The sequence below is a fragment of the Neocloeon triangulifer genome, unplaced genomic scaffold, assembly GCF_031216515.1.
Source record: "Neocloeon triangulifer isolate White Clay Creek 2 clone unplaced genomic scaffold, ASM3121651v1 ptg000006l, whole genome shotgun sequence".
Taxonomy (NCBI): domain Eukaryota; kingdom Metazoa; phylum Arthropoda; class Insecta; order Ephemeroptera; family Baetidae; genus Neocloeon; species Neocloeon triangulifer.
The window spans coordinates 3218920-3243886 of record NW_026775549.1 but is presented as its reverse complement, the minus strand read 5'-3'; the positions used below and the strand labels follow the sequence as shown (position 1 = coordinate 3243886).

At 36.2% G+C, this 24967-nt stretch overlaps 1 protein-coding gene across 9 annotated transcripts in view; it reads right to left on the bottom strand.

Moving 5' to 3' along the window:
• Nucleotides 1–434: 434 nt before the first annotated feature.
• LOC132194441 (dystrophin, isoforms A/C/F/G/H) overlaps nt 435–24967 on the bottom strand; it is a 139214-nt gene continuing 114681 nt past the window's right edge. For 7 of the 9 annotated variants that reach the window (XM_059615706.1, XM_059615711.1, XM_059615713.1 and 4 more), the window contains 16 exons: nt 20188–20332; nt 19793–19916; nt 15714–15880; nt 7293–7543; nt 5221–5397; nt 5027–5163; nt 4670–4865; nt 4526–4611; nt 4236–4420; nt 4034–4176; nt 3860–3971; nt 3496–3794; nt 3287–3445; nt 2560–2915; nt 2406–2510; nt 435–2018 (listed from right to left, as the gene is read on the bottom strand). In XM_059615706.1, the coding sequence (XP_059471689.1) occupies nt 1879–2018; nt 2406–2510; nt 2560–2915; nt 3287–3445; nt 3496–3794; nt 3860–3971; nt 4034–4176; nt 4236–4420; nt 4526–4611; nt 4670–4865; nt 5027–5163; nt 5221–5397; nt 7293–7543; nt 15714–15880; nt 19793–19916; nt 20188–20332 (2782 nt within the window). In that variant the 3' untranslated portion in view covers nt 435–1878. Of the gene's footprint in view, nt 2019–2280; nt 2303–2405; nt 2511–2559; nt 2916–3286; nt 3446–3495; nt 3795–3859; nt 3972–4033; nt 4177–4235; nt 4421–4525; nt 4612–4669; nt 4866–5026; nt 5164–5220; nt 5398–7292; nt 7544–15713; nt 15881–19792; nt 19917–20187; nt 20333–24967 lie in introns of all 9 variants that reach the window. The other 2 variants (XM_059615710.1, XM_059615708.1) reach the window with 2 other exon arrangements.

Sequence of the window (24967 nt, the reverse complement as noted above, 5' to 3'; positions counted from 1 at the left end):
GTAGCAAATCGGCACCGCAAATCTGCGCCACAATCGGTGCAGCACGAGCGCGAGCTTTCAAAAAAAAGATTTAAATTTTTTTCATATAATAAATTTAAAAAAACTATATATTTCATAAATTTAAAAAAATTATTATTCATTTTCATATTAAATTTTTTATAAACATTTTTGAGTTTTTTTAACAAAAGCCGTAGGAAATCGGCACCGCAAATCGGCGGCGCAATCGGCGCAGAAAATCGGTGCAGCACGAGCGCGAGCTTTAAATAAAAAGATTTAAATTTTTTTTGTAAAATAAGTTTAAAAAAACTATGTTTCATAAAGTTAGGAAACTTATTATTAATTTTAATAATAAATTTTTTATAAAAAAATATCGAAATTTGAATAAAAATTTTTTTTTTTTTTTTCGTAAAATAAGTTTAAAAAAACAACATAAATTCATCTGCATTTCTTTATTAAAATTGTATTTCTATCGTCCACATCGTGTTCCACATCATATATTCAATGTTATTCCACACCCCAGTCACTGCTGATGACTACAATATATTCCGTGTCACATTTATAAATATTATGTGGTTTGAGATTTAAAATTGATTTCCAGCCACAGCAAATCATTTGATCAATCACAACACTACTTTTTCTTATTATTGTAATAATACAAGTACTTAAACTTCCCCTAAATTTTCCTCAATAATTACAATTTATTATTCCTTTCACCAAAACTCATTTTTTTACAAACATCATCTATTCTATTGCTGTGAAGCAATGCTGCAAAATGCCGTTATTATTCCGATTCTTTTTTATTCGCAACGCGTCAGAAAAGGACATCGATTTCCAACTACAGGGATTTCCAAATTAACATATTTTTTTTAGTCAACATTTAGTATAATAACTTTTATGGACTGAGAGATTTGCATGTTTATTTTTTTTATAACAATTATTAATTCATCAGTTATCGTATTGGAAGAGAATGATGAGATACAATTTTTAGTATAATTTGTATTCCTCTAATGATATTAATTTCTTTTTCATATGTTGATTAACACACAGTAAATTACATAAATAATGGGAACAACATGGTTGTTTGAGCAGACCTATTTCTTACCTAAGACCTAGGATGAAGCTGTTTTTATTTTGTGCTTAAAATATTGTGTAATTAATTATCTCTATCGAAAGAGAGGTCCCAATTATCCCATCTATTCTTTCTGCTCAGAACAGCAAGAAAGAGTGTGTTTTTGTTTACTACTTTTATATATATCAAGATGCTTGAAAAAGTTGATGCTGTTTTTTGTGACAAAGGCTATTATTTATTTATATAGAAAATTGTTACAAAAAGAGAGAGGATGTGAGTATAGTTGAAAGCAGATTTCCCAGAAGCACACCAAATTTTGATATGTTGCACAAAGCACCTTTTACACAACTGATAAAATGCGTCTGGTTTCCAAGTTTATTGCCTCTCTGTCGCTGTAGTCGTATTTGATTGATATGCTAATGGAAGTTTTTGAAAATGAGATGGTTATGCATTCATGAGCCAGTGATATTTTTTTATCCCAATAACCAATAAAATAGTATCACTTACAGTTCCTATAAGAAAACCATAATATAGATTTTAGACCCTTTCATTTGACATTTGACCACAATATTATTTGATTATATTATTATAATTTTTTTTATTGCACACCAACGTTACTTTACGATATTCAACAAGGGCTACAAATTTTGTTTCTCTTTCCTTGTAAGATAATATCTCATTGATATGGGCCTTGATATGCGGATAATGTTATAGTGTGTGTGTATTGTAGAGCTTTTGTTATCGAGTTGTTTTTTTGCGCTTGATATTTGGCAAAAAAGTAGTGTTCATCCAGTATAGATTAATTGATATTACTGTTCTGGTTGCTTGCTGCCGGTTGCCACATCGGAAACACTTATTTCTCCTTCAACTGCATCGTTAGTAAGTTCACTTTGGCTTTCATCTTCAGTCATCACATTTACTAGTTCGCCCACCACTTTGCCCAAGTCACCTGAAAAAGTAAATAATAAAAATATGAAATTTTGTAGACAAAGGTCAAATTATAAAATGATCAATGAGCATTCATTTAATTTGAATATAAAGTTTCAAACTTCTAACTAAAATCAAATGAAAAAAAAATGCAATATAAAATAAATTTGCTACTAGATTCTTGTTCATTCTTGTAGTAAATTTATGACGAAAAAATAATTTTGAATGCAAAATTATTCTAAAAATAAGAAAAGTAAAAATCAAATTATTTTAATGTCACAAACCATTTTGTTTCCTAAGTGCGGCCTGCGTGGAAAAATACAAAGAGAGATTTTTGTCTTATTTTTTTACCATTATTTAATTAATTGTTGTTTAATTGTCTCCTTTAAATATTTGCTCTCGATCTTACCTGCCATGTGCAAGAGATTTCCAACTTGTGCGCCAGAGGTAGGCATTGATGGTGGGGGTGGTCTGTCCAGACTGCTTGTGTTCCTTCCCTCCCATCGTGCATTGCCTAAGACGAGCGTTGAGATTTTAAAACAAAAATCAATTTGAAAAGTTACCATCGTGATAATGGCCATTCATTTTGGCAGGGGAGTCGGTGGCCAGTTGAGAGGCAGTGACCGAACGGGTCTGCAGAGTGCCCGTCTTGCTCGGCGAGTTTCCACTCGGTTCGTCCAAAAGTTGCCTGAGCCTCTGCAGCTGAGCCTCCAGTTGTCGGTTGTGATCCTCTAAAATCTGCATTCTCGCCTCCAAGCGGCCTTTGTGCTGTCGCAGGAGTTTTGCCTCCGCCAGCATGTCCGCGCCAGGTGCTGGACCGAATCCGTCGTCTCCAGGAGTGGAACCGGGAGTGATCGTCTGCCTCGCCCGAAGTCTCTCGTACTCGGCCTGAAGAGAGGCGTTTTCTTCCTCCAACTCTCTGTTTTGGAAATATTGAAGGAGTTAGTATCTAAATTAAGCTGGGTTTCTGAGCATGAAATGCTCGCGAGCAAGAGTGGGCAAAATTTTGCTTGCGAGCACCAATGAGCACGAGTGTAGAAATATTTCTCTACATCAACCAAGTGTTGAGATATTTCACCACATCAGCCGAGTGTTGAGATATTTCACCACATCAGCCGATTGTTGAGATATTTCACTACATTAGACAAGTGTTGAAATATTCCTCTACATCCGACGAGATTTGAATTATTTTCAGGGTCTCTTGAGATTGAGCTGCTCGCGAGCATAATTTTGCAGCTCACCATTGTGACAAACCAAAGTTTCAAATTTGTATCTCAATTGATTCCGCACCTGATCATGGCTTCAAGTTCTTCTCTCTGTCCAGCATCAACTGCAGCCAAAATCTGGACTGGACTTCTCGGAGCGATCAATGGCTCTCCAGGGCCTCCATTTAAACTTTGGCAGTACTGAGCGATGAGCTGGTGCTCATCCTCACTGAAATTGTAAGGACTGCAAATTAAAATGCTTTCTCCTTCTTTCTAAATTTGTCAAAGACTTACGAGTCTGGCGTTGAATTGCTTCTTTGGTGTGTTCCCCTCTCGGAGGGCGTTGTCCCTCGCAGCTCCACCTCGGCCAGTCTCGAGGCGTACATTTCCAGCCTGGAATGCATTTCTCCGTGGGCGCCGCCCAGGGCTGAAGCGTGCTGTGGTGAAGGCGCCGGACTCTCGAGGGCGTCCCCTTCGAGGACGGTCTGCACAGGCAAGTAGCCAACGCGCGGGTGCTTCTTGAAATAACGCTTCGACTTGAATTTGTTTCTCAGCGCCCTGGTGAAGTCGCGCACGTCTTCTCCTGATGTTGTCTGAAATGGAGAAAGCAGGTATTTAGATTGGATTCAATAATATAATTGGCTGCCGATAAACTCACAGCTGTGCAGTACTCCTGCATTGGATGAGTGAGCTTGTGGTTTTTAGCTTTTTTGCCAGAGAAGAAGCACGTTTGGCACATGTCAAAGTTGAAACACTTCAGACATCGATATCTGTACGAAAAAATTTATATTACGAATTTACTAAAGAAAAGAAGAAAAAAATCTGTTTTTACCTGAAGCCTACGATTGGATATTCTTTGCAAATGTTGCACTTGGCCTGGTGTTTGGCCGTTTCGGCGGCGGCCATTCTGTGGAGCACAGGCAGCCAAACCAAACTCTGCGGCTCTTGCTGGAGCCAGTTCAAGAAGTGGACAGCCTGGTTTTTAGTTTAAAAGGAAGTTATAGACTAAAATTGAGGATGTAATTTTTGTTTACCTCAATGGACTGTCTGTCTTTTCCTGCCTTCTCGAAGCAACTTCGAACTGACGGCTCAATGTTGGAACCTCCGAAAGCAGCAACCTCACCTAATTGTCTTGGAACTTGGATGCAGTCATGCAGAAGCAGACCAAGCTTTCTCTGATCTGCCATTCTGTTGGGGTCCGCAATAAGTCGGAACAAATCTGGAAGATTTTTTTTTGCTTTTAAACTCCACTCGATTAAAGAAAGTTTATTTATTATTTATTATAACTGAAGGTTTTAATTAGTAAAAATTAAAATATAATTACATCGATATTTCTCTTCCAGGTGACCGTGGCAAAGTAGAATCAGCCCCACTTTAAAAGACAGCACTCTGATTTGACCAGTTCTTTGACTGCAAAATTTAATTAAAATTAATATTGTACTTTGATACAAAAGTAAATTAAACAAACCTATCATAGACATTCAGAAGCCAGTTGAGGCAGAGATCAACAAACAGAGGCCCGGGCATGCTTCCTTGCGGCAATAGGATGTAAAGCGAGCCCAGGACTGAGGCCATGTCTGTCACATCCAGCAGCCGGTCGTTTTGGGCTCTCAGACCGTGAGCATCGAAAGCCTCCAGTGCTGTCGTCATTGGCAGCAAATCCACTAAAATAATACATTTTCTTAAAATATTATCTCCAAAATATTACAACTCCACTGAAAAATGCTTTTTTTAAATAAAAAATAACAATATAGTAATAATAAATAATGACTAAGGGGGCAACGCATGATTTTTTTAATAAATGAATTTCATCTCTCTAACTTACAATTGAGTCTCTTTTGAACGGTTCGCAGCTTCATGGCCGTCCTGTAGGCTGAGAATCGAACTTCGTTGAGTTCCGATAGGGAGCCCATCAGCTCGCAAAGTTTGGGGTGATCCCAGTGAGTAGTCTCAGTTTGATGACTGCAGATATAAAAGTAATTATTAAACAAACAAAAAATGAAAAATTACAAAACTGACTTGATGTAATAAGGCACTTTGGCAGGAGTAACTGCCCTTTCCCAAGGTGGCTCCACGGAGGCTGCTAAGTAAGCTAGGCTTGAAGGAGCCGCACTAGAGGAAGCAGGGGCGCCGTCTCGCGCTGCTTGGGCCAGCATTCGGATCCGGTCGTCTGAGGCTCTCTGCAGGGCTCGCCACCTGCAAATTAGAAAATCCAATTCGATTAAATCCAAAACGAAATTCTCTAAAATGAATATCTTTTTGTTAAAAAAGAATTCTCCCGATGATTAAAAAAATTATTTTGAAAATCTGAATTTATAATAGTATTTATATAAAAAAAAGTTTAGAAAATTGATAAAACGACACCTTTTTAAAGAATAGGCAATGTGCTTCACAACGGAGCACAGCAGGTTGCATACCCACTCATGAACGCAAGAAATAAAAATCAAGAAACTTTTTACGATTTTCCTTGCAATAGGAAAACTATCATATTTGTACGTAAATTTGTCAGGCAAAGATGTGTTTTTCAAACAGAGATTTTGATTCGCAGAAAACAGATCCTCCAAACGCTAATTTAAGTTGTTCACAATGTTCACATCAGCCATTGCTGCGGTTTCGTGTGGGCGAGTACTTGGTTAAGCGGCAGCTACAGGAAAGCAACCGCAAAATAATAATATATGTTAATGCGAGCTTGCTGACGAGCACAAAGAAAACGCTTCCCTCCTTTGATACACTGTATGTATTTTCTATCTAATCCTCATTAATATTCCTTCGCAGGCAAATTCTTCAGCTCGGTTTATGAATAAAGCAAAAGCAGGCGAGGAGAACCGCTGAGGCGAAGAATATCATGGAAAATCTTGCGATGATTTATTACACTTGCACGAAATTCAATATCGCTTCGTTCCTGCTATCAATGGTGCAATTGAATAATTAACCCGGTAGCAAAATGGAGAGATCTGCACTTGGGCGGGCGAGCACATGCGGTGGCTCATAATTGGTTTAGCAGCGCAGTTTAAGGCAGTAGTAATAATACTCGGGCGTTATCGAGACAGTCGTTTCGGCGGCGGGTCCGTCGGCGAAAATTGTTTTGTGCGTCGCTCGCTCGCTTGCTCGGCAGCACACGTGGCTCGCAAAACAATGACCCTTGGCGTAATTGTGAGCCAAATGGGTCTTGAGTCGGCCGATGGTAAACCTTCAAGGGTGCTCTCGTGGAGAGTGACTAATGACCGTGCTGAATCATTTAAATGCCCGTTCGTGGGGAGAGAGTTAATTGGCATGACGAGGATTTTTAAATGCAACCGCTTCGATTATCTACGTGGCCGAAGCGGTTAATTGCTCTCGGAAGATGCAATTTCATCTTGAAATGGTTTGTATGAAATCGAGTTGAATTTTGCATAATTTCTACAAAACAGGAATTGAATGAACAAAATATTTAATAAAAAGTAAAGCTCAACTGAAATTGCTGAAGGTCTAATTTTATTAAACTGGCGAAAAAATTATCCCTTTTCCCACCAAAAATGATAATTTTTTGGATCTTACTCTAGTTGAAAAAGATCCTCGTAAAAGACTAATAAAATCTCTCTCATTGCTAGTAAGATATTTTTTCCCGAATTCCAGAGGAAGTTTATTAATATTGTATTTTTTAATTTTAAATTGTGCTTGAAAATGACAATGCTACGTTCTGATTCTCTGTGATTCTCTATGAAGAAATGACATGGTTAAGCGTAATTCAAGAATTTCTTAATTTAAAATGTAATTCTTAAAAAAAGTGAATAAATTGGATTTTGCTTATGAAATTTTGCACCTAGTCTTTTAAACTATTGCCAATCAACTCAGTAGAAGAATTAAAATTTAAAAAAATTTAAAATTAATAAAATCATAAATATTCCAAAAATTTAAAATAATATTACAATATTCAAAATAAAGCTTAAGAATCTTACACACATTTTAATTTAATTCGAATAAGAATAATTCTATTTTGAAAAACTATATCACAAGCATATTGAAAATAAAATTGAACTTGGAATTTTTCCCCATTCTAGAATTGATTCAAATAATAAATTGACACATTTAATCAAGTTATTGGCACAAACCTGGTGTTGAGGTCTTCGAGCCTGGCCACGCTGGATTGGGATAGTTGAATGCCGTTTGCCGCCATATTGGCCGCCTGATCGTTGCAATCGTCGAGTGACCTCTGGAGGCCGGAAGCCTCGCTCTGCTGGACGTCGAGCATCTCGGCCGCCTCGCCAGCGTCCCCAGGGCTTCTCCACTCTGGCCGCCGGTTTTCGGCCGAGTTCAGCCGCGCGCCCATTTCCTCGATGCTCTTCTGCAGCCCTCGCATTTTCTGCAACATCAAGTGCAACAAAATATTTATTTTACTCTGACAAATGCAAATTTTGTGTTTACTGTATTTATTAACGTAGGAAAGTTTCATTTATATCACCAGCCTTTGATCAAATCAAAAAGTTTAAAATCTTATTCTCAGCTTTCGTTTCACTGCTATTCTTATAAAAAAGTTTTTCTTTTGGTCCAAAATTTTGAATGCATTTAATAAAAAGTGACTAAAGATGAAATTAATTTATAACATTGAATTGTATTTGTGATTTTTAATAGATAGATGACTTATTTCGGCTCGCAATTATATATTCTGCCGAAATCAAAGCTATCCGGTGCTTTAATTGCTACGTCATAAATTACAACTTTACTCGGCGGCGTATATCAGGCAGTTTTTCGCAATCTTTGGCAGGTCGACATTCCGCTCGTGCGAGCTGGTGAATCTAAAGAAGAAAAAACGGAATTGAGGCGAGAGGATCGTAAAGTTGTCTTCCGCGCTCGGCTCCAATCCACGCGGGACCTCGCTCTGAATGCGCCCTAGAAAGAGCGGCTGCTGCTGCCGCCGCCTTCTTTTTCTTTGCGTCAAAATGAAAAAGAGCAAACAGTTTTTGTGTGTGTGCGACCTCAAATAGATAGACGCCGCTTTGCAATACCATAGCACGGCGCATTTTTATGGAATTGCTGTGTGTGTGCGCGCGGTTTATAATTTACTTTTATGACCTACCGCACGTCTGGCTTTATGGAAGGGATGCAACTGCATTAATTAGGTCCCGGGATTATATTTGCGTAACTAAACGCGCGCGGCCAAGCTATTTTCCGCCGACTCTGCGGCAAATGAAAGTTTCAAATTTAATGGTAATGGTCATTCCAAAGGGTTGTTCTATTCACAGAGCAAAGTCTATGTCCAAAAGAAATTTAAACTGTAAAAAATTTAACGTTTCTTACTCTTAAATGTTAATTTGTTAATTTTTCATTTATTTATAATTGTATAAAATAGATTTATTTTTCAGTTCAGAATACTTAATTAAATTTTTTTTTCAATATTAAAGTTATTTGTTACTTTATTAATGTTTGTGGTTAAAAAAGATAAACTTTTAGCATTTTTTTTCGAATTCATTTTTTCATTTACATCTCATGTGGGAGCTTAACAAATGTAAATTAGAACGTTATTCAAAAATAATTTACTATCTGTTTCAATTTTGTACATATTCTATAATAATCTCATTGCAATGACAACCCAATTAATAAAGAACAGTTCAATGATAATAATAATGCCTGGTGAAAACCAGCAGATTATTTGTAAAAAAAAAAAAAAAAAAAAAAAAACTGAAAACACTATCTATTCCTCTAATGACTTTAAAGAATTTTAAAAATTCTATATAACATAGTAAAATTAAATGATTAAAGAGGACGAATTCTACTATTAAGTGAGGAAGAACTGAAACACATTTTAAAAAACTTTTTGTTTCCGCGAGTAAGTGAAACAGATGAAATAAATTTATCAAGCAGGAATCATTTTTCATCTTGCAGAAGTTTGCGAGCGCAAAGAAATCTTAAGTTTTTGCCCGGAGTGCGAGGAACGGCTCCAAACCAATAAAAAGCGAAAGTGCCATAAAGGAGAAGTCATCATTCGCGATCTCCGAAAGTGGCTGCCGAACGAGCGGAAAATTCAATGTTTTCAATGGGCGGAAATCCGCAGTCGCATATAACGGATCGCTCGGTGCGGTGGAGAAAAAAATGTGTGTATTATGCACGGATTTGTTCTTTGTCGGCGGCGAAGGCGGACGGCCGGCCCGATATGAATCTTACGGCCACATGTATGCGCGGCCAGGATAAAACTGGATGAGAGTGTGCGTGGCCTGGTACACGCTGATAAACGGAAGCACTCATTGCGTTATATAGATATGAATGTCGTCTATACGGCGGCATGAAGGAGCGAGATACGAAAAGGATTTACAGCCTTGCCTGCGTGTATGTGAGTGTGTAAGTTTAGGCAGGCAGCCATAAGTACACGCAGCGAATTTTCATGCCCTACCCCGTTCCGGCACTCGCTTCTAAAATTGTTGATAAAATTCTAGAAATTATTTCTTCAAAAAAATTTCAGTACTAAAATTAAAAAAGTTTCATAGTTTTTGACAAGTAACTTTGAAACAGAATTTTTCTTTTTTTTTTTTTATAATATTTTAAAAATTTTTTTTTTTTTAATAAAATGAAGGTTTAAACTTTTTTCCATATCTTCATCGGAATTGTTGGACAAAACAATGTGTATAAAAGATTGGTATAGATTAATTCACCATGTAAATGTCACAAGAGAAAAATTAATGAATGATGAATTAATTTAAAATTGCAAATAAATGGGAAAAAAACTCAAACGTCTTAATACATTTTAAAAACAATTACAGAATCTACTGATGATATTTATAGTTTTCGCTGAAGAGTCGAAACATGGTAGGGTATGAAAATTTGCTGGCTGAAACGAGCCGAGCTGGTTTTGCGCCTCCGCAGAGAATGGCGGGCGAATGGTGGAATGAAAGAGTTTGGCTGCGATGTGCCGCGAATTGTATGCAAATTCCGCGAGGCGCCTCTGTGCAATTAAGGAGCAGCTTTGCCTCAATTTGAGCGGCCTAGGAAAGCGACCTTTGAAATTGTTGCGCCACTTACTAGCTTTTTAAAGACACAATAATAAGTGAAAACTAGTTTGCAAAATATTTTTTTTATTATTGTTGTTTATTTGTCCAAATTGTTACATCACATTGCTTACATACGAATTGTTGAAAAACATTTATTTTGGAGAACAAAATAAAAAGAAATTGTTGGACAAATTGTTGTAAATTATTTTAAAATATGTCTGCTGTTTATCGTTAGGTAAATTAAATTTTATTGTGAAAGCAAAAATGATAAAATTTCACAAAAATTATAGTTTCTTTTACAGTTCTAGTTGATGTTCTCGATTGAAAACCCCAATATACATTAATACTGATTAATACTCGCAAATCGCAGAACAATCGGAAAACCAGAAGTTTTCATGAACACAAAATTGGTAATTGGAATAGAAAAATATAAAATTGTATAAACACAAAAATTTAATCTATGTTACTGAAACTAAAAAATAACATTAAAAATAATCAATTTCAATACAAATTTTTATTTGAAAAATATTAAAAAAATCATTATTTATTGCTTTTAAAAATCGTAAGCTGCGCAATTCATTAAAACTAATTTTACATTTTTCTCTTTAAAAAAATACTTATTTAACTTTTCCACTTGTGAAGAGTTTCAAGTTTCAAAAAGAATGTTCAGTACGGTTATTTTCAATTTAACTGAAAAAGAAACAAATTTAAAAAATAAAAATAATAAAAATGTAAGGAAGCAGTAAGAAGAATCAGAAGCGGACGAATTTGGCGGCTCATTTTTATCAAAAGTAAAAACTCTTTCGTCGGTGCAAACTGTTTGATCAAATTGGATCAAACTCTTCCGTCGGTGCAAAACTGTTTGATCAAATTGGATCAAACTCTTTCGTCGGTGCAAAACTGTTTGATCAAATGTGGCAAGCTCATTTTAATTAAAAACTAGTTCAACATTATTTGCAAGTCAGCTCTAAGATAAAGAAATATTTTTTTACATATATATATTATAAAAAATTTTCTTATAATATAATTGCAATATTATCTAAGCTTCTGAAAAAAATAATATGGTGCGTGATTTTTTTTTCGAACAATTGCACGATAATTTTAGGGAATTATTTAACTAAAAATTAGGTATATATTAAATTTATAAGTAAGCGTTTTCATCAAATGTTAATTTTTTCTCAAAATTCTATAAAGTCAATTTCTTAACCAAATATTTTAATTTTTTAATTAGACGATTATTGTTAAGTGGTAAAATTAATTTTTTAAATAAGTGTTTTCATCAAATAAGCAAATTTTTCTCAAAAATTCTTCATAGTTAAATTTTTTTCACTTTTGGAAATATATTTAAAAATTAATTTTGTAACAATTTAAGCAGGAAAAGTGTCAGAATAGAGAAATATGTCGTGTGTTTTGAGCGTACCCTTCTCGTTGAAGGTCGTTCGAGAGACATCGAGACATCTATAGTTATTTTTCGCTTTATTTTTCACGTAAACGCTCAAAACACTATTGTAACCAAAATAATAAAACAAAAAATTTAATATGTATAAATATTTTTCACAGAAGTTGTCAAATTCGGAATAAATTTTTTGATGTAAAAATTGTAATTAAAAAATAATTTTTGAGAAAAAAAATTTATTATTTGCTGATAACACTCGTTATATATTAATTTTAGTAAAAATAGTTTCACAGCGTTATGAATTGTGGCTGCCGACTTTAAATTCAATTCACCCATGTGTCAGTCGCGTCAGGCGCGTCAGTCGCGTCAGGCGCGTCAGTCGCGTCAGTCGCGTCAGGCGAGTCAGTCGCGTCAGGCGAGTCAGTCGCGTCAGGCGAGTCAGTCGCGTCAGGCGAGTCAGTCGCGTCAGGCGAGTCAGTCGCGTCAGGCGAGTCAGTCGCGTCAGGCGAGTCAGTCGCGTCAGGCGAGTCAGTCGCGTCAGGCGAGTCAGTCGCGTCAGGCGAGTCAGTCGCGTCAGGCGAGTCAGTCGCTTCAGGCGAGTCAGTCGCGTCAGGCGAGTCAGTCGCGTCAGGCGAGTCAGTCGCGTCAGGCGAGTCAGTCGCTTCAGGCGAGTCAGTCGCGTCAGGCGAGTCAGTCGCGTCAGTCGCCTGTTTGATCAAATTGGATCAAACTCTTCCGTCGGTGCAAAACTGTTTGATCAAATTGGACCAAACTTAAAAACGCGACGAGGGCAGAGTTCGAGTGAAGGGAGGGAAAAGCAGACGGGCATATTTTAATTGGGAGCTGTATAAATAAAACGAAATTCATCGGGAAAGTGGGACAAACTAATTAGCAAGGAGACAGTTGGCATCGAGCTCAACAGAAAAAAAGAATTCATTACACTTTGTTGTATTTAAATGAAGCGAGCGACCGTGTGGATTTTTTTTACTTTTCTCTCTTCCCGACGCGCCAGACGACTGCTGTGTACAGACTCGGCGTGAAATGAATTTACTTAGCAGCTCAAATTATATATTCAAGGCGAAAACATATTCATTAAAAAATGGAGAAAAATTGTATTTTAAATGGAAAAATTACCTCATACCAAAATTTAGGAATGTTCTCGATCGATATGCAAATTTAAAAGAGAAAAATAAGAAAACTTCAGTTCTGGCATTCAAGTGGGTAAGTGGCTTCTACTAGTGGAAATTCTGTCAAAAAAAAGGGTATTAAAGAAGAATAGAAATGCAAGAAAAACAGGAAATAAGGGAAAAAATTCCAGAAAAATGAAAGAGTAATTGGAAAATAGAAAATTATGTACAAATAAAAGCAAACAAATTGATAGGGAAATGGGACAATGTGATATCATTTAAAACTAGTTTAAAAAATTGGATGTAATGACAAAGATACGCAAAAATATGCCACCAGTATGTCACTAATGTAAGGAATTATTATTATAATTTGTTTTTAATAAATTGTTCATTTCAGAAAAAGTTATCAGAACTCTTTGAAATTCTCCACTAATTGCTTTCTAGCTTTTGTACTGTTCTTCCATGTTGATTGATACAAAAAAAAAAATGACAATAGTTAATAAATATTTAATGTAAATGAAACCTTTTTTTTTTATCAAATTGCATTTTCAAATAATTCATAACTGAGTTTGAATATAAATTCAACTGATTTTCAATTCTGAATAATAAGATGTAGCCGAGAAAAAAAATAATACGAGAAAGATGGCAGGGGCGACATGGAGTAGCGTCTGCCGATTAGTATGCATGGTGTCATTCAACACGACAATATTTTTCGAAAGGATTTGACACTCGCGCGCTGGGCGTGATTTAATTAATGCATGTGTGCCTTGATGGCACGAGCGCCGCGCCAAAATTTGCATAATTCATCGCCATCACTGCGCCGCACTCGCCCGCTCTTCACTTCGCTCGCTCTCTCGGCCCAGCCGCCGTTTTTCTGACCACCCTCGAAATCCGCATTGTCGCGGCTATTTGAATTCTTATCGCCGCACGCGCCGCCCGCCAAATAATTCAGTTGGCCAGATAAAGCGCGTGCTTTATGTGTTGTGTAAATTGCAGAACGCGCAGCTTTTTGAAAAGTCCCTAACTGACGCAGTTTTGTTTGCAGCCAGATTAAGCAATTGGAGTAAAAATTCACTCCACAAAAACTTGGCAAAAAAAAGTATGGACACGCAAAAACAATGCACTTTTTAAACTGACCAACTTAAATGTTCAGACAAAAAATTATTCTTCTAATTATATCAGAGTACTGAACTTCTTACAGCATTTTAGCTTTAAAGTGGCAGAAAAATTTGAAGGTTTTTATCGGTTTTTATAAAACAATTATAGAAAAACATTATTTTGTTGCTCTATGAATATTTTTTTAATAACTGAATTACTGCAAAATAAAAATAAATATGGTGGAAATTTAGCAAATAATTAGGATAAGAACAGTGCTTTAAATTTAAGAACGAATTAATAAATTGGCAAACTTAAAATACAATAATTCTCAACCACGTGTAAAACTGGTGAAGATCACAAAAACAAAGAAGCTGAATTTAATGGTGGCACAGCCACACCTCAATAATGAAGAGCGAACTACCAACGAAAAAAGTAAGGTATTTATTTATGTCAACAGAAACTGAAAAAAGCCATTTGCAGATTTATATTCTTTTAATAACATAATTTAATAATTTAACCAAAACAGCGTCTTTTTTTACTCCCATTTATATTTATGTTGATTTTAGCTTTTATAGTTTTTTTTTTCAAATAATTTTAATTTTTATCGTTTTGGACAATAACCAGCAGAAAAAATGACTAGTCCGCCATACCCTATTATTTGCAAACGCAGAGTGAGCGCGGCGGTGTTAGTTTGTTTCAAGTCGCGTCAACACGCCGTCCCAAAATAAAAATTCCCATAAAACAAAAATCATCGCGGTCCAGCGTGCGCGGTCGATGAATACGGCGCTCCTCTCAATAACTCGACCAAATATTTAATAATCATTCCGCAAACGTGGATTTTTACGGCCGGCCAACGCGCAACGATTTATTGGTGCACATAAAATTGAATAAAGAAGGGACCGCATCGAATGCGCGCATAGTAATAAAACTTTACTGCCAATAATCAACTCGGGCCGTCGCTGCACCACACGCTCGTACCAAAACTTTATTATTTTTTTTAATCCTCTTCATATTTTAAGGCCTTAGCAGTAATTATTTTTTTATTCTTGAACTCTGCATGATTCAAAATTTCATTTTGGAAATCAAGATTGAGATTAAATAATCATTACTCCTAATTAAGATGGAATTTTCAAAGAAAAGTTTATCTTTTCACGCTAAAAGCAACCTTGTGAAATGGGAGCTCGTTTGGTTGAATTATTGAGTGAGAGCGAATCATGAAAGTTCAAATGCTTTTGGCCGGAAAAGGTGAACCCTCGATGATCCCGTTTCATTCCTAATTGTAAGGAGTACAAATTTTTCCATCTTCATCTCAATTTCAGTCATGCAATTTTGCATTCTTACCAAATCTAGGTATAAAAATTATTACTAAAGAGACACTTAAAATATTTTCTTAAATCCAATTTATCAAAAAAAAAAAAAAATAAAAATAAAAAAATCATTTCAGCATTAAAAGTTTTTTACTCAATGTTTCCATTTTTAAAATTTCTGCAACTTGTCATAATTATTTTCATTTTGTTTTATTTTTATTAAATTATCGCCTGTCCCTGTGCACTAAAAGAATTAAACAAAAACACAATTTGATTTGTTTTACAATAGTAAAAATGGCTCCAATAAAAACTTCTAATCCAAAAAAATTTCATAAAAGCAAAAGTGCTATTCCTGTTGTAAAATTAAGAACTGATAGGCTTTTCAAAATTTTCAATATTTTCTTGCAAATAGTGCTGCGGAATAAAAATTTGAAAAATTTCGCGCCGCGCAAATCGGTCGGGCCGAAAAGCTGCACTCGCAATCACCACGACCGTTAGACGGGCGGCAAGCAAACAAATTTAATTAAACAACGCTGCCGGAATTTCCCCAGGTGATAATTATCACACGTTGTCGAAGTGTGTGTGTTTGTCACATGCATGCAGCACAAATGATGGTACTCACGTTGATGGTGTCGGCCAGTCGTCGCTGCCAGAGATCTGAACGATCGATCAGCGCGTTCCACTGCTCGGACAACTTGCTCACCTCGCGCCGGATCGAGCGGGTCAACTCGCGGGCCTGCTCTTCGGCCGAACGATAACCGCGACAGTCTCCGTCCACCTCACGGCCAACTGCAAATCAAAAAATCAAGCAAATGTTCAATTTTAAAATTATCAGCAAAATTATTTTAAAATCATAATAAAATCTGAGTATTTTCAGTTACGACAGTTTTTAAAATTTTATAATCCTAATTTCAAGCCTGACAAGTTCAAAATATCAGGGAAGAGCTAAAATTTTTTATTATTCAACCCTTATTGGCACGGTTTTCTAAAGTATGGTTGGAAGTGTCAGCAAAATTTTCTGGGTCTTACTAAAAGTCTGTTTGATTAGGGAAAAGGCCTTATTTCTGTTCCTAAGAAAATACAAAAATTTAAGGAGTTGAATTTTATTCCTATGAAAAAGTTATATTTTTATCAAATAATAGTTTGATTGTATGACAAAATAATATAAAATAATTATCAGTAAATAATTTAATTTTTTAATTAAATCGAATGCAAAAAGGCCATAATTAAATATTATAGAAGCTATGTAACGCTTTCCTCTAAATAATATGTTTTGATAATTTTTTTTTTTTAGATAAAATAACAAAATTTATTTATAAAAATCAAGATACTTTCGCACAATGCTTCATTGTTGAAATAAAATCAACCTTTCATAAGTAGATTTTAGAATTAATTTGGATCAATTCTCGAAAACATTCGAATTCGCCTCATCACCGAATCGTCAAATTTCAATGTTTGTGCGCAGTCTAAAAAAAATATCCGGCGGTCGGCCACCAGCAAGCCGGTCGTATCATAAATACTCGCGAGCTTTTGACTGGCAAAACCGCCATTGAATTAATTATGGCGACACACAAACGCACTCGCGCATATCAATTCCCGCTACAATTATTATTATTATCGCAGCTGGGCGTGCCGTTTGTGTGTTTGCCCGCGCCGTCCGACGCGCTTCCGAGTGCAAGGTATTATTATTCCGCCGCCAGCACATTCAGGAAATTCCTAACGCGATCACGCCAGCCGAGCCTCAGATTCATCTCTGAATTTCGCAATTATCTCTCTGGTGTAGTTGTGCAGAGGGCAAGATGGAATCTGCACAATCAACAGTAGCCGAGAGAGCGAAAGGGTGAACAAGCACCCGTGGGAGCCAAAATCGCTTCTGCCGCTTCAACTTGGAAAGCAAAATTGATTGATAGCAACAACTATTATTGTTTCAACTTGGCCGTTCATGAGAAAAGTTGCGGCCAAAAATGAATTTTATTATTATTGTGTTGAAGAACGCGAAGAGCCGTATTTTCCTCGCTGAGAAGTCTTTTTTTATTTCATTTTGCAAAAAAAGCTTGACTACAGTTTCAACTATTTCATGGGAGCAAAACCATCATTATTGAATAATTTATAGACTTATTCGTAAGCAATTTAACCAGCTCTGTTGTTAAGAAAACATTTTCTTTGTTCGGTTAAATGTGAACTATTTGTTATCATGTCTGTTAATATCTTCAGCCGAAACTCTTGCAGAATCAAAATAAGCTCAACTTTGAAGACAAATTCTCTTTATTATTATAATTATTTTCAGAAGCTATCTTTAAAATAAGTTTCAACAAATTAAAATTAAACATTTGAAAGATAAAAAAAATTGTCCTAAAATGATGTCTCTACTTTCTCAATACTTAATTATTCTCAATAATATTTATTTTTATGCTTCATGGGATATTATAGCAAATTTATCCTCAAGTTTAGGCGCAGATATAGATGAGTTGTTTTTATAATATATCAAAATGATAACTTTGGGCAGTGATTGACAGGAGAAGGAATTGCTTTCAATTCAATTAATTAATTTTTCGCATGCGGACTGTTACCCTCGCGACTTTGAAGTAAAAAGTGGACTCTCATTTGCGATGGGCAATTGTACTTGGTGTTATAATTGAAAAAGTTTGCTTAGATCGAATTTCTATTTTTTTTTTTAATCTAAAAAATTTGGTCAGATTTTGTAAATAAGTTAAATTTCGCCAGGTTCTCAAAACGTTTTTTCTATTTTCATATTTTCTAGTCTTATTTATAACATTATTATTGCTTTTTTGATATATTTCAAAATGGGCAGAAATAATTTACTTGCATCAAACTAATAAACTGCATTTGACTCTAACAATAAATTAAAATTCATATTTTTGAGTAAGAACAGTAAAAAAAGTGAAAGCAAACTTCACACAGTTCCTCACTTTCACCTTCGTTTTAGAACAAAACCAATAGTTTTTCCATTGCTCTATACATTTTCTCAGCAACAAAAGATGTCAAGCGCCGGGGGTGGCCGAAAATTATTGCAATAACTCGCGCAAATTGCGCAGTTAATCAAGGCGGCCGCACGCGCCGAAGCAGCTTACGAGCAATTTATTAGTTGGGTTTAAGACGTGATACGCCACCAGGGAGCACCTTGCGCTTTTCCTCTTTTCACGCTGCCTCTTCTTCGTGCCGCTGGTGGTTTGTCACGCGTTTTAAACAAATTCGTTTGCTCGGGGCGAGACGAGACCGACGGGGACTATCGTCATTACCAAGAGAGAGACCGGCCGGCTGGAGCTGCCGCAGTGCCTTCTTCCTTCACACCCTTCGGTCCGCCCGAATATTTAATTTGGCCGAGACGCTGGCTGGGCCAAGACGGCGATATTTCCCGGCCAAGTTATGCCTTCAAAATGCTGAACATGCGATTTTTTTCATTTGCGAAACTGCGAGAGGAGAGTATCAAGAGAGAGCAAATTTCACTTGCTTTATAGTTACTGGCTAAAATCTTATTCTTTTGCTCTTTAGGTTTAAATAATTTAGCATTTTGCATCATTTTCAGTTTCCTTCAATGAAAAAAAAATGTGTTACTTTAAGGAGATTTAAAAAGTTTGGGGAAATATTTCAAGTTTTATTTATGGAAAATTGGAAATATCTCAAAAATTATTGTGCTAAACAAGATTCTTTTGTGAAAATGGGAATTGTTAAAGAAGAAGATATTAAAAAATTAATTAATATGAGACCATTTACAGAAAAAAATGTCCCATTTTATTCCACACAAAATTTCATATTATCGTTTGGGAAATTCTCTTTTCCATCTTTAAACTCATAAATGTCTATGTAATGAAAAAAACTTTAAAATGATGAATTAGTGATGTGAAAATAAATTTCCAGAATGATTAAGATTAGTGCTTTGAATGATCAAAAGTTTTACCCATAAAAAAACAAAAAAAAATACCATTAATCAAACTTTATCTGCTCAAATCACAAAACAGCATCCTTTGTGTATCCAGAGGGCGATAAAGGTGTAGAGGCCACTTTAGTTGTTTCGGGGATGGCACGCGCGCCAAATTATCCGACACGATAAGCCATTAATTATCAAAATTATTCCCTCCTGCGTACCTGCAGTCTGTCCACAAGCAGAGCGAATGCACGCCTGGGTTTGCAAGTAATGACGGACCATGCGGAGGATTAAACGCGCCGCCGCCTCTGTAATCACGATTTCGGCTGCCGCACACGCGCCCGAGCACAGTTATTATTAAAAACATTCCAGCACCCGGCCGGGCCGAGCACAGAAGCTTCTATGTAATTTTGCTATTATTTTTGGACACAGGCCAAATTATTAATCCCATCTTCCTAAAACAATTAACCGCCGGCAACGTTTCAGCCCGCAAATCCGGGATTACGACGAGAGACCAGTCAGTGGAAAATCGCACTTTCCAACTTCAAAAGCCAAAGAAGTGAGAGTTGAAAATTTTTGGAAATGAACAAGTCAGGCTTGTCTTCGTTGTAAAAATAAATTGTTCGGCTTTTTGAATAAAAACTATTTTTACGAGGACTGCTTCATTTCCATGATTATCTCCTCGAGTGTCAAATTCTTCAAATAAAAAATTTTTCTTCAGGAATAAATTTAGCTTGCCAAATAAATTTTCGCAGACCTTGGGGATTGTGTGCCAAGAGTTGGTGCGAATTTGTAGCAATTCGAGAGTTACATACCTTCGCTGTCACTGGTATCCGAAAGGGGAGGTTCGTTTGCAATGTACTGACGGCCGCTGAGCAGGTTGCTCTCGACCACCGGCCTCTTATCCTCCAGTTGCCGCCTGAACGCTCGGTGCTCATCCTGCAAACACGTAAACACCATTACTTCGTCTCGTTGCAATTTGCCGTGTTCTAATTACAGCATTAATGGAGGAGAGTGGTCCAGATTTGCTCTCCCTTCGAAGGGAAGGCGCAAAAATTCATGTACATTTTTTACCGAATTTAACGAATTCAATTTTGTGCATGCAAATGAGGGTCACATCTTGGCCATAAATAGCGCGAATTTGAATTGGAGTGCGTGCCAGAGTGAGTGGGACAGGTGGATAATAAAATGAGTGGTATGGAAAAGTGACCTGCTGCTTCTGCAGTCCGGGCACGTCGCCGCAAAGGGGGCCCAGCCCACTGAGCTCGGTATCCTTGCGTATCACCCATTCAATCAGTTCTCGCAGGGACAACAGTAGGGCTCCCCAGTGTTCTGCGTTGCTTTCCAGACGATTTCTGAAAACATACGAACAAGAAGTACAATTTATAAAACTGTTGAATAAAAACTCGCGAAGAGCAAAAAAATATATAATATATATAATAACTTAACCAGCAAAAATATATTCTGAAGTTCACTATGGCATTAGTTTGTTGTGAATTATGTCATTTTTTTTATTAATTTTGCACATGTGAGAGCTTGGAAGAAAAAAATTGAGGTTTGTATGATAAATAATTATTACAGATCATGTGATTTTATTTTGTAATATTTTTGAAACTGATTTAAACTTTTTAACAATTTTGAGACTTTCTAAACGATTTCTTGAAATTCTTTTCCCAGTATTTTCATCTTCAATATTGTTAACATTTGAAAAAAGTTTCACAGCAAACTTGAAGCTGATTAGTTATTAGGGTTTTTAAGAACAAAATTTAGCTCTAAATTAATGTTTGTTATGTCTTTTTTTGTAAAATAAATGTCATGATGAATTATGCAACAAAATTCAAAATAGAAATTACGGCATTATTATCTTAACACATTTTTGACTTTTGACGTAATTGCGACTTTTTAAAATACAATTCCTCTTATCATGAAAAAAAGTTTTTTTTACCAGTCTAGAAAATGGTTTAAATATATCAAATTGAGGTAAAATTTAAAATCTTTTAATTAAAAAATTCTTACAAATTTTGTATTCCTTCAAATTATCTTTGAAATGAAGATAAAAATGAACTTTTGAGTCAAAAGTGGTGTTTCATGCTCCAAATCGGCACTGGAGATGATTATTGTTGCGATGCGGCACCAAGTGGAAAAGTTTTTATCAGGGAAATGCGGCCGGAATGGCGCGAGAAAGAACAAAGTGTGTGTGTGTGTGTTTTTAGTGGGCGCGGAAGCCGGCTAATTTTTAACGCCTGCTTGGAGGAGATTAGCCGGCGGCACTTTTTAATGTGCAAAATTGCGCGCCGAGCTAGCTGCATGATTAATCGATTCATTACGGTCGCAAATTGCCAACTTTTAATTAAAAAGAACTCAGCCGAATTAACATGGTCGAATTTTGACGCGTTTCGCTAATTGCGCGCGTCGTCCGTCCGTCAAATTGCTCCGAATTCGGCGAGCGCAGGGGGGATTTTTCATTTCTCGTTTTATCGCACGGAGACGTGCGTGCTGCATAATTAGATGCAGATTGCCGCGGCCAAGAGAGTGCCACAGAAGTAATTTTGAGTTTTATCAGGCGGCGGCCGGAATTCGGAATTGCGGCTGTTTGCGTTTCCGCCAAATGATTACTGCGCGCGAGCTCTTCACTCTGCAGATTATGACGCTTGTTTTTGCCTTAATGGACAGTCAACATGATAATAGCAAGGGGAATAAGACGAGGGGCATGAACATTTCTTTTCTTTTTCAGTTTCTTCATCTCCGCCGTTGCGCCATGGGAGAAACTTTTACATAGAGAAGAGGTCACCATTGGATTTTACATTTCTTCCATGAGAGCGAAAAATTCATTCGAGTTCAAAACTCTAATGGAAAAACAAGTCTCAAATCCTTTTTAATTCAATTCCTAAACTGGTCAAGCTTAAAGTGATTTTCATAATTATCTGTTCTCTTAGCAAATTAAAAAAGCATATTTCTGGTGTTTAAATTAAATAGAACACAAAAGATTTTTTTTTTTTTCAAAGATGGAAAAATATTGTATAAGAACTCAAAAGCATCATCTCACATATGTCTATGAGACTCCTTTTGCCAATAAGAAGCTTTCTTCATTATTAAACATTCCTAATCACAATCTTTTGATCACCTTTTTTTCACAAATTTTTTGAGCGAGGAGTTTTGCTGGAAATATTTTTCATAAATGCTCAATGATTAAATATGTCCAGGCAACTTGTTTAAGTAATTTAAAAACAACTTTTGTTGGGCTTTTTAACTATAATTTAAGCCTAAAAGTCACTTAATTAGGAAAAAAGATAATGTTTTCACCAATTTATCGATTCCTAACTTCTTTGAGCTTTAACGATCAATTTAAACATCATACGCCTCATCTCGTTTATATTTTACGAGATAGCGAATTTGTCTCTTGAAACGATCTCCTTCTTGTAAGGAGGCTGCACCTTCCTTCTTTTAAACATACAATAACCCATTAGGACCAACCTTTAACGCTCGCCAGCCGTCCACTAAAAATTAACGAGCTGCCGAGCAATATTTCACACAACGACTGCTTTCCGATGGCCGCGCTCAACAGCCTTCATAGCACACCGCACGATAGAAAGAAAAAAATATATATGATTTTTTACAAGTGATCGAAGGAAGGTTCATCAATAAAAAAAAGGCAGCTTTGATGGAAAATGACTGCGTGTAGCTCGGGGTGCGGATGTGAGGGATAGACCAGGATAGACGAATCGATAAGGAAGTCTATTTGCCGCGAAAACGTGCAACAAACAGACACGCGGTGCATCCACCTCTCAAATAATAAAAGAAAGGTTTACTGCGCTGCTCGCCGCGATAAACCATCACGCTAAACGACGAGACGGAGCTCCACTCTGAAATTATATACTGCTCCTTTTCATTTGAGAGAAAGAGGAGGAAAATTGCATTTCCTTTTTTATACATTTGTCTTCTTGCAAGACTGGGCAACGAATTGGAACGGATGGATTGGATGAATTTCAGTTCCGCGGCTTGTTATTTTACGCCACATCATATTATATTGCAAAATTGATCGGCGAAACCTGATATTTTGACGAGACGTCTGCATAGTTAGAGAAGACGAAATAAAAATTGCATTCGAGACATTTTTCGAATGGAAGATTGTTGAAATTTTGTTTTATTTTGTTTAGAATTTCATTTGCTGCGAAGTTTGACGCAAAAAAATATAAAAAATCTGACGATGCCATTTTTATTCTTTTTAAATTGCTCCAAAATTTATCGTAATAAGGTTAATAAGAAATGTTTGCAAATTGTCTTTCTGTTTCAAAATACAACGTCAATTATTTTTATTTTTAGCAACATAATCTCAGTATTAAAAGTAAGGGTATGCAGAAAGTGGATTTGATTATGAAGCCAAAAGAGACTATTTGAATTCTATGACTATTTTTTACCTTTTTGTGGATAATTTACAGAATATTAGACTGGAGGAAAACCACATCCATATTTTCCTTTAGAAAATATAATATTTATTAAAAATAAAACAAGAATGTCAGCTTCCTTAAATAATTAAATAAATTGGACTAATAAGTGTTTTAAATTGGAAAGTCTTTCTCAAATTTAGGAGTAAAAAAATAATTTGAAGAAAAAAAAGTATAAATAATAAATTATTTTAATTTTGAATTGCAAAAATTTGAATTTTAAAAAACAATTACCATTAATGGAATAAAGTTTAAGCTTAAAATAATAAGTTTTTTTTTACTGGAACTTAGAAAATAATGTGTGACTAATTCGGTTTTAAGTTTATTGATGATAATTTTTTAGAGGATTGAAAATTCAAGAGTGCGACACCCTGTCTGAAAATCTGAAAACAAAGAAAAATAAAAATATAACATAAGCAACCAATTTAGTGTGGATTTTGTTCAGTTGAGCAAATGATAACGATTAGAATTGTGTAAAAAATCTCAGAATTCGCTAAACCAAAAGCACGGCAATCAAGATTTCGCGTTGAATGAACCTGTTATCTTTGTTTGCCAGCACAGTTGCCTCGCAACGCAATGTGACAACCGCCCGTCGGAAAACTTGCACACCCATTTGCATTATTATGTATGTGTGTAAGCGGCGGCGGCGGCACGGAATTAGCACACGCGGAAAATTGTGTGTAGGAAACATTTCTCATTACGGCCAAGTTTCGCGCGCGCATCACTCAGGGCGACAGGCGGCGTATCGAAATTAAATCGCGCAACACACCCGGGACACTTGCAAACACACACTCTCGGGGCCCGAGGGTGAAAGAGCTAGGCGGGCGCGCGCTAAGTGGTTCGGGTGCGTGTAATTAATTTCGCAAAACACAAAAAGTGTGCGAGTGATCCTGTCTTGCTTATAAATTTCGCGGCGCCGCTTTTTGCATACTCTGATGTATTAATTACGGGCGAAGGCGTCTTGCAATACATCATCCCCTCTCCCTCCCTCGTCTCACCTCGATAACCCCCTCGTCCCTTTACGCGCTCGGCTGAGCCGCTTGACGTCATAATTATCACTCCAGAATCGCCCAAACCTGACGACTTGATAATGATTTGCCCCGCGGGTAACGCAGCCCCGTCTGTGCGTTTTTTGCTTTATTTTTGTTCTCTTTAATTTCTCCCCGAGGCGCCGCGTGAGCGGTTAAGACGTTCGGGATTAGACTGTCAGGGTTGGCGAGGTTGAGGTTTTAATTAAAATCTGCCGCTTGCGAATTTATTCATTTCACGAAAAAATTAATAATTCAATCTGCTACAAACTTGAGATTTTAATTTGAATAACAATTAATTCATTTTTCTTGAAGAACTTTAACTATCCATTTATAGGTTGTGCGTTTTATTTATTATTTTTTTTAAGGTATGTTATTGTAAATAAGGATGGTATATTTTATAATATAATCAGTCAGCATTATTGTAATTTGCTCTGAAAAAAAGCATTAATGCTCTAATAATTTATTTTATGCAGATTAGCACCCATTTAATACTGACGTTAATTGTCTTCAATTT